The 9,960-nt window shown below is 47.4% G+C and overlaps 1 protein-coding gene across 4 annotated transcripts in view; it reads right to left on the bottom strand.

The window, feature by feature from the left end:
* Positions 1–526: 526 nt before the first annotated feature.
* ryk (receptor like tyrosine kinase) overlaps positions 527–9,960 on the bottom strand; it is a 32,694-nt gene continuing 23,260 nt past the window's right edge. For all 4 annotated transcript variants that reach the window (XM_070960398.1, XM_070960396.1, XM_070960397.1 and 1 more), the window contains 7 exons: positions 8,452–8,538; positions 7,497–7,566; positions 6,679–6,811; positions 4,958–5,067; positions 4,660–4,819; positions 3,240–3,376; positions 527–1,659 (listed from right to left, as the gene is read on the bottom strand). In XM_070960398.1, the coding sequence (XP_070816499.1) occupies positions 1,548–1,659; positions 3,240–3,376; positions 4,660–4,819; positions 4,958–5,067; positions 6,679–6,811; positions 7,497–7,566; positions 8,452–8,538 (809 nt within the window). In that variant the 3' untranslated portion in view covers positions 527–1,547. The remainder of the gene's footprint in view (positions 1,660–3,239; positions 3,377–4,659; positions 4,820–4,957; positions 5,068–6,678; positions 6,812–7,496; positions 7,567–8,451; positions 8,539–9,960) is intronic.

The following is a 9,960-nucleotide window of genomic DNA, read 5'->3' as shown; positions in this document are numbered from 1 at the left end:
GTTACACGAAACGCTGCCTCAAACACTGACTGCATGTAAGGACAAGGACTAATGCAGGGCTTTAAGGATTCTGCACAAATTCGATTTTACAAAAGTTTCCATTACAGCATCGTGAAGAAGTGTGACATCAACTTCAGCCTAAAGCTATAGAGGCAGAACAAAAGCAACACAAAGAAAAACAAGGAAAAGAAGCGACGCAGGAATCCACAACAGCGTTCTTAGATTACGAACACAAGGACGTGTGTTTGGTAACACAGATATTCCAGGATTAATAGCTGGAGCTTTACTCATTTGGCTCTTTTTGCTATCAACAAGTGGACGGTTGGCAGCAGCAGAGGCACCGCTGCGGTTTGAAGCTCTGCAGGCTAAACACAAAAACATTCTTGTACCAAAACACTTGGCTTCGACTGTGGCTTTTGTGATGCAAAACAAACAGAAACGAGGTATCAAGTGAAACAAAGAGACGAGCTTCTGCTGGATGCCCAGCGCGCCTTTGATGAAAGAAATGAGTAAAGAGCACGGTCTATACTTAAAAGATCCCATTTAATTTGTGGATATGAATTCGGGAAGCAGTTTACAACCTTAATTCAACATGCAGTGACCATAAAGACACATCACAGAGACGTTAAAGGCGTGAGACGAAGGGGACACCGAGCTGGTTGTGTGTGTTCACAGTGATTATTAGTGTTCTAGTTACTCACAAAAAAAAACTCTCCTGTGAAAGGCTGTGTTCTGACGCAGAACAATCAAGCTTATAAAACAAAAAACAAGAAGATAATTCTGTCCCGAGGTCGTGATAGTTGAAATAAAATGTACAAAACAGGAAGGAGGAGGTGGCCTTCAGACGATGATCGTGTCCAGGATTCGCTCCGGGGTTCGGGGGCTTCAGAGTTCATGTGAGTCGCTCTGCTGCGCTGCGCCGGTTCCCACGTGATCCGCGAAGAACGCAGAACTCGTCTGTGCCACAGTTCAGTCATCCAGAGGAAACCGTGTACCGTTCGCAAAGGTCTCCAAAACCGTCGCCACACACCTGAATCTGGTTTCCGGGAGGCCTCTCGTACCAGGCTGAAGATGCAGGGCGGAGCTGCAGGGTGGAGCTGCAGGGTGGAGCTGCAGGGCGGAGCAGCACATCAGAGGATGTTTAGACAGACATGAGGCTGCTGCAGATACTCTGATGCACGTCACGCCTACAGTTCACTCTGTTCCACTACGTTAAAAACACTGCTTTGATTCCTCCTTTAAAAACGTGTCCTGTGGCATGTGACTGTAAATGACGGGGACGTCTTTCCAGCGTGTCGGGAAGAGCACCGTGTCCGCCGCTGCTAAGACGCTTTCAAAGCACATGAAACAATATTCAACAAAGACTCCTTTTACTTTGCTATGCTGTAAAAAGGAAATTCAGCTATATAAAAACTCCAAAAGAACTGTACAAAATAAAAGCACCGGCTGCTCGTCCCTCTGATAAGACACACTCTCGTACATGTGCTCCTTCTGAACAGCGTCCTCCAGCTTCGATGTCGCTGCTTTGGGGGAAAACGAGCCTGTTTTCAGACGTAGGCGCCCAACGCCGCGTGGAACTCTGTCAGACACTGGACCAGCTGCTGGAACTTGGGCCTCTCCTCGGGGTCCAGGGCCCAGCAACACGCCATCACCGCGAACCTGCAAGACGGGGGGAGGCGAGAAAGAGGAGTCCGGTTAAACGACAGGAAGCGGAGGCCGCGGATCGAGAGGCGTTGTGGTTTGGTGGTATTACAGGAGCTGCCTGCGCAGCGCTGATATCAATGAGCGAGATTTAATCATTTCATAATCAATGCATGGCCTCAAATGTTTTATTGTGCAACCTCGAATATTGTGGAAAAGGAAGCCATCACCTCACCACCTATTGTATCTGAAGGAAACCGTGTTGGGTTATTTTGCAGATTCCAGGTAATTATTCCCTTATCTCTGTGGGTGTTTGACCCGACTCGGGGTCTTTCCAGCGTTTTTCGGTCGATGCAAACAGAACGTGACTGAAAAGTGGGCACGAAACATGTTTTTTCAGTCCTTTATGATGATTCCATATCCTCAAATTGTTTTGCTATTCGACAGCTTTTAGCCGGTAAACTACTCTGCGATGTAAAACATTGAAAGAGCAATAATTAGATTTTCTTAGTTTTCTGAACTTCTTCTGAAGTGTTTTCTGATTGTGAAACCTAAAGGTGAAAAATGAAATTATATATGATGGACTTGTTTCTGTGAAGCTCAGAAACATCTGAAATGACAGACGTTTATCAGAATTTGACTGAAGTGTCAGCAGACATGCAGACAATCTTTTACAAACTGCTGGGACTTTAAGGCTTTACTGCGACGTCTGGCTGCGTATAATCAACATAAAGCTGGACAGAAATGACCTTTTACACAGCGTCCTAATTGTTTTGGACTCATGGTTTTACACCTTCGAGAATTTGCTCCCATCACCCAAAGCTTCAGCGCTCACTGACCCCATCAGTCATCACGTGCTGATCCGCCCTGACGGCCCACCGCTGCAGCTCTGAGATCCAAATAAACATCTAAATAACGATGTTGTGCTGGGAAAACGACGCCGTGGGCGAAGGCTGCTCCTTCTCCACAGGATGTTGATAAGCTTCAGAGGACAAACGCTGATCGCTGATCAGCTGCTGATCGCTGTCACACACTCTTACACACTCTGAGAGCTCTGCAAACTCATATTACGTGTTCACGGTGAGAAGGACTCAGAGGACGAATCAAATCAAAGCTGGTCCTGTCGCCTGTAGAGGCCAAACTGAGGCCGTCAGTGAGAGTTCAGCTGAGTATTGATTACTTATTAGTACATTTAATAAAGACCACAGAGTCCATAACCTCCAATCAGCCGTCAGAGTTCTCAGGATGTTTTCTTTTGTTCAATTTTAGAAGAAACTGTATATTTAGTATTTCTTGAGAATTCTTAAATATTTATCGTGTATGGTTTTGATTGGCTGCTGCTTCTCAGTGGTCAATAATGCTTCTGATCATGTGTTTTAATCACTTTTTTATTTTTACTTCTCATTCAGCCAATTCCAGAAAAGTTGGACGAGCACAAAGTGTCTCGATGAGATTCGTCTGATCTCGTTAAGACTTCAACGAACAATTACTTCCAACTGCTTGTTTTGTTAATTTCCAATCATTTTCTGACCGATCAATTAACCAGAATCAGTGTGTGTGTGTGTGTGTGTGTGTGTGTGTGTGATGAATGGACGTACAGCTCATCTGGACAGTTGATTGGCTGTGCTATTCTGTAGCCGTCCTTCAGGTAGGCCGACATCTCAAAGGGGTCGATGTCGACGTAGGGCGTCTGCCCCAGCGTCATCAGCTCCCACAGCGTCACTCCGAAGGCCCACTGTGAAAACATGGCGTGCGATTAACAGCGAGGCGGGACAGGGCGCTCATTCCCAAACTGTTTCTAAACACCGTGAGTTAGCATCAGACCGCCGTCTCTGACCAGAGCGCGGAAAACACGCAGATTCAAACACAAACGCTCCGCTGAAACAATCCCAGGAAACGATGCTGGTGAGAATATTTGGAATATACATCACTGCTGCGAGTTTCTGTTAGGAGGCTCAGAGTAAACAGTCGGGTGGGAGTTATGTTGAAGGAGGCTGGGGGCTCTGGCGAGGGCTGACCTCACGTGACCTTTCACTTCACTGTATCTAAGGTGGCGACTGTGGGAGCCATGCTAACCCTGACCAAAGATAACCTGGGCATCTCTTCTGACCTGACGGTGACTCCTGAACACACTAGCCTGTGTCGTGTTAGCGTGCCATCTGCTGGTGAGGCTGCCTCTTCTTCAAAGTGTGTGTGCGGCTGTAAAAGTCATGAAAAACATGAATGGCGGTGCAACATGGCGGCCTGCTCCCTCTGTAGATATTAGGAGCTCATTCTAAGGTAACAAAAACACAACGACTCTGATTTTCAGGCGATTCTACGCTGATGAAAACATCCTTATGAAGACCATTTCTGCCAAATGAGCAGCGTAAATCTTCCACGCTGGAGCTTTAATTCAACCGCGCCTTTAAAGGAAGTGAAGGGAGTGATTTAGGGGCACCGTGGAGGGAGGGGGTGGTGAACAGTAATCCATCCTGTTCCTGAATCAGTACCCAGGCCACGGCCAACATTCCCCCGCAAGGTCTAACAGACACTTGCTCATCCTGTCCAGCTCGTGTCCACTGAGAGTATGGAGTCCTTATGTGACGCTACGCAGCTCCAGGTCTGGACTTTCCCTAAAGCTGCGCTGCTTGGCGATGCCAGGCCTCTGTTAACTGTAAGTGTAGAGGAGGGGCGTGATGGCCATGAAGCAGCGTGACCATAAGAGGAATGTGGAGGGGTGGGGGCACGTCTGACTGGTGTCTCCGAGGACCTGTCGAGCTTCCTGACTGTCTCTGCAGCGCCTCCTCTGCTATCCTGACACAGGAAAGAGGGAAGAGCCAGACACTCCCCTCCCTTCCCTGTGACACCTTGACCAGCGTCTAAGAATGGCTCGGATACGACCGCTGCCATTTCCTGCATCACCTTCTCCGCATCGAGTTCCCTGAAATCTGTTTTGTTTCTTCTTGGCAACCCAACTGAGGCACAGGGGAGGTTAATCACAGGGTTGCACAGTTAAGCTGCAGAGAGTAAACTCACCACGTCACTCGCGCTGGAGAAGTCGTTGTTGAGCAAGCTCTCCAGGGCCATCCAGCGGACGGGCCGGTTCTCATTATCCCCCAGACAGTGGTAATCCATGGGAAATAGGTCTCGGGCAAGGGCATTGTCTGTGATCTTCACTTGCATGTTGTCGTCAATGCTGTCAGAGGGGGCACGAGAGAGAAAAGTCGGCGTCTTTATATTTTAGTGATTAAATTCCAAACCGAATCACCCCAAAGCTTCAGGGAAGACGTGAGGACAAATGACGGCAGCTCTGAGTCGGGTCAGGGACACTTACACGCAGTTCCTGGCGGCGAGGTCTTTGTGGATGACCTCCCTGCGAGACAGGTAGCTCATCCCACATGCAATCTGAATGGCCATGTAAACCAAGTCTTGTTGAGAGATCGCCTGAAAGGAAATGAGGGACACGGAGACAATGAGCAGCTGAGAAGCAGAGACAGGAAAAACACAAGAAGGGAGGGAGGGGGGACAGCCGACGTGACTTTACTGTGCAGAAAACGGTCTCCTGTGTCAAACTGTTCTTATTTCCTCTGAATGCAGCATCAGTCAGAGATGGGAGTTCATGCACAGGCTTTGAGAGGAACATCACAACAACTACAACTTTGTGCTCAGTGCTAATTAGCATATGTTAGCACGCTAAACTAAGATGGACAGCTGTGCCTACAGTCCTTAAAGTCCATGTTAGCATTGCCTTTAGCGCTGTGAGCAACGAGGCTCTAGTGCACAAACTGAAGCTACATCAGCACCGAAATGTAAAATTACGTTACCGACATGGACCAGAGGGAAAACAATGTGAATCACGTGACTCAGAAAGCCCCTGACTCAAAGCTTTGAGGCGGAGTGTGACATTAAAGAAAGTCTGTTTTGTGCTTGAAGACAATAGCTCGGCCAGCAGGTGTGTCTGAGAGGACAGAAAGTGAAGCAGCTTTTACATACATAAACATCCTGTGTAGCTTAAAAGACAACGCTGTGTTGCTCCTGAAGTAACAGAGCCATAAGCCGACGTGTATTCATACATTTCTGCGGCTGATCTAATCAGCTGCACAGTCCTGCTCAGACACACACACAGGAAATGTTTGGGCTGTTTAATGCTCTGACAATGGACAGTGTGATACAACCTAAATTAATTCATCCTACAACGGGGAGAAAAAAGGCTTGGCGACCAGCGGACAGAGGTGACAACACTTAACACTGTGTGTGTCTGTATGCACGCAGTCACGTTAACAGTGGAAAAATGACAACTGTGGAAAAGGTCACCACTCCACACTTCTCCCTCCACGTTCCACCTTCCAAACCAGATGTTCCCTTTCAGAGCGAATGGCACACTGAAGCACTGCTCCCTCAGCGCTTCCCCCACAGCTTTATCTCTCTGCACCGAAACACTTTAGATTTATCGCTCAGAGTTTATTGCAACTGCACAACTTAATGACTGTGTCTTTGTCTCCCACCGCAGCCAAAACGACATAATGAGATCGCTGAGAAGGAAGGCGCTGATGTGCGGCCTCAAACTTTACGAAGCGGTTTTGATTCCTGCGAACACTTGGCAAGCTTCATCTTGTGATTGCGAAGTGTTTGCTACATCTGTATTCTGGGGTTGACTGATTGGTTGGATGTGTGCTGTGGCTTTGCCAAGCACATCAAAGACTCCCTGGGGTTAACCTGTACAAAAGCCTGATTGTCTTTACATCGAGAGTAAAAATCTGAGCCCTGAGCGGCGGCTTCATGATGTCTCAGCAGTCACTCTAATAACAGTGTAAACAGTAGTTACTGGGAGATGTTACCTGGTGTTGATTGCTTCAAACACACAAAACCTTCTTTCAGGCTTCACTCTTGGAGAGAATCTGACTTTTCTTCCAATTTGGGGGATTTATTTTAATAGCTTAATAAAGGTCTCAATCCAACACCATGCCTGACTGGCACTGAGGCATTTATCTTAATGGTTTAGTAAGTGAGTCATGTTTTCAGCTCCACCTCGTGTACGCCGAGCTGCAGCCTCACCTGCGGGTTGTTAGCCTCAGCTAGCTTGCACTGCCGCAGGAAGAGCTTGAGATTCCCCCAAGCCATGAAAGGCAGCAGCACCATGGGCTTCTCTCCGTCTTCTGTGCACACATGACTTATGGGCAACAGGTTTCTGAAGGTGGAGAGAAAAACCAGCTGAGCAACAGGAGTGCCGTATAACACAACACCTACAGTGTGACATAGACGTGTAGACGCTTGCTATGCGTCACAGGGGTTCTTGGAAAAAGAAAGTACATGCTAGGAGCAGTCATACAAACCATTTCCAAACTATGGAAGAGGAAGTAAGAGAAAATGTTAACACGTTGACCTCATAAAGGAGAAAGAGGATGGAGTGGATCAACATAAAGACAGTGAGTGTCCAAAGTCCAAACGACATGATGAACTAAAGCTAACGCATTCAGAGGGAGACCCCCGCTAGCAAAGCTACAGCAGAAAAAGCTCAACTGCAGTGTCGCGTTTGTCAGAAAAGTGTTTTGTTCTCCTCACAGCTTCAGCTCTATGTGTAAAAATGTGGTGTTCTTTCGTCAGCACTCAGACCGAGACCTTAAAGGACGACCACAGGAACTGCTCTGAAGGAACAGCGTCGGCTCAGCAGCAGACCAAACTGTGACGGCTGCGTGAAGAGCTGAAGCTGCTGCAAGGTGGACAGGACAGGGGACAGGACAGGGGACAGGACAGGGGACAGGACAGGGGACAGGACAGGGGACAGCAGTGACGGGCCGATGCGTACGCGACGTGACCTGGTGGTTTCAGACGCATACACGCAGAAGCAGTGCTTTGTGTTCACTTCCACTCACCTGTGATGAAGTCCACGGAGCTTGCAGCTTTCTGTCAGCATCATGGTCACCTGCACCTCCGACGCATGATCTGAACAGTTTCATCAGACACAAAATCTCATCAGAAAAATAAAGCCGAACTGGAGTGCACTGAGCGGTTAACAAGTTGAAAAGTGAAGGACATAATTTCAGCGCCCTCAGACCCCATGCAGGGTTTGATTTTTATTGTTTTCCCTGCACGGTTTCCTCTGCCAGCAGTCATCTGTAGTGGGAAACTTCAGAGGAAAACTGACTTGTGCCAAGCTCACTGAGGTCCAGTTTTTAATCTGTGTATGCAGCTTTGCCATCGTCTGGTACTTATGGAAAGCAGTATTGTTCCCTTCCCAAAAGGCACATGAGGAGGAAGTAAAGACTTTAACAGAGCCAAGACTGGCATGAGGATATTGTTCAGTGAATGGTATCCACCCCTCCCTGAGTAAACATGAGAGAATGGAGAGGTCAGAAGGCGACTGGCAGAGAAAGCTGACACACGGCGCTAACAAAGAACCTGACAGCCGCACATTAAGGAGTCCTTTCACTGGCATGCAAACCCTGCAGCGTGAGTAACACATATAACTCACTGATTGTCAAATTTCTGCATCTGGTTACTGGATGGAAACCATGTAGGGCCATCTGCTGAGGCCATTAGAGAAACACCCACCGTTTCCGATAGACAGTGTTTGGTTAACAAGCTGCGGGATCATTGCCACTATCGTCATTCGTCTTCGCATCACAATCACGTTTTGGTCTAATGACGCTCACTGAGCATTGCAGCTTTTGCTTCCCCAACCTACACACTTCTTGAAAAAACCCACAGTCTGTTGCACATTAATATGAGAGATGGGAAAACTTACAACACACATGACTTGACAATATTTTCATTTCTGTGACAGCTGAGCATTCAGCTGCGCAGTAAACGGCGGGATGGAGCTCGTACCTTTCACGGTCTTCACAAACACCTGCTTTTCTTTACTGGGGTCCTTTTCGTCCAGCAGCACGCCGTGGAAGATGCGGCCAAACGTGCCTGTCAAAGACAAAGCGCAGGGTTGTATTTGAGGAGAAGGGCAGCAGAGACACAGCCGGAGGCGCCACACGCAAAGGCCCAAATGTCACCTCACTCACAGGCCGCCACGCCTGGCTGCTCAGCAGACAGAGACGGACAGTTTTCTGCTTAAAATGCTTTGTCTCTTAATGGGATCAGGCAGCTTTGGCTCTTGTCAGTCTGACAAGAGCCAAAACAGGAGATTCACTGGAGCTCAGAGGACTTTCCGTCACTGAGAATGAAATCCGTACGATGTGGAAAGGCAAAGCGAGCGTTCATCCTCTTTGTCTAAACTGTCACCTCATTGCTCCAGGACTTTACTGAGGTAAAGCGCTATTTAAGAAGATAAACCATCAACATAAACTTCGAAAGAAATCTACGCCCTGAGGCTAACTACGCCTGGTGTTTCGACAGGAGATGAGACAGAGCATAACAACAGGGTTAGCGTGAAACGTCAAGCCTGTCTGGACCTGCTGGCTCCCCAAAACAGATCCCAACTCAGAGTTCATCTGCCTCTGAGACACGGCCTTGTGCGTATATTGGTAGCTTCTTTGTCTAATGTGTTCAGTATTTATTTAGCGTTTGCTGCAGTTTTGTATGCAGGATCTGATGTACGTGAATCTGCCCCAACTGCAGCGGCAAGCTAACAACATCAAGTTAAGTCAGGAAGTTGGAGAGATCCACGAGTGCAGGTCTTTGCAAAGACTGGCACACTGTGCAGAATCATGATACGATAGTTACATTACTTTGAACCTTTTACCTACTTTGCACTGCCTAGTATCAATATTTACATCAAGATAGCAGCTGAGGTTTGAAAAGAAAACTCTGCGCGAGGCAAAGTGCAGGTACAGGCATCATAAAGTCTCAACAACTGTCCACAAAGACGCTGCACCATTACAGAGTTCAATCAGGCACAGATCAATAAAAGCCAAGTACAACAACAAGACAAGTACAATAAAAACACAGGAGCTCGCTAAAGAATAGACCAAGCAGCTCAGAGGCTGATCAGAGGCCATGCCGAGCTGGTGTCTGACACTGAAATCTGATTCATTTGTTGAAAGTTGCTTAAACAGAGTCCAGTTTAAGGATGGTTAACAAGCCTCGTCAGCAGTTCTGAGAGCCTGTGCTAAGGCAGCAGGGTGCTTTGGGCTCAATGCTAACATGCTAACAAAACAATTTTAACATTTAGCAGGTAATGTTTAGCATCTTCTTTTAATGTGTTAGCATGCTAACTGGTTACTGCTTACTGGCACTAAACCCAAAGAACAGCTGAGGCTAATTGCATTGTTTTGGTATTTGCTCAGAAAATATCTGACCTGATGTTGAGCTTTGATAAAAACTCAGAAGTTATTACAATCAAGCTCAGGGGAACGTGAACGTCTGTGGAAAATGTCACGGCTGTCT

The sequence above is a fragment of the Chaetodon trifascialis genome, chromosome 4, assembly GCF_039877785.1.
Source record: "Chaetodon trifascialis isolate fChaTrf1 chromosome 4, fChaTrf1.hap1, whole genome shotgun sequence".
Lineage (NCBI taxonomy): Eukaryota > Metazoa > Chordata > Actinopteri > Chaetodontiformes > Chaetodontidae > Chaetodon > Chaetodon trifascialis.
Note: the sequence above shows the minus strand (reverse complement) of the source record. Positions and strands in the feature narration are given on the sequence as shown.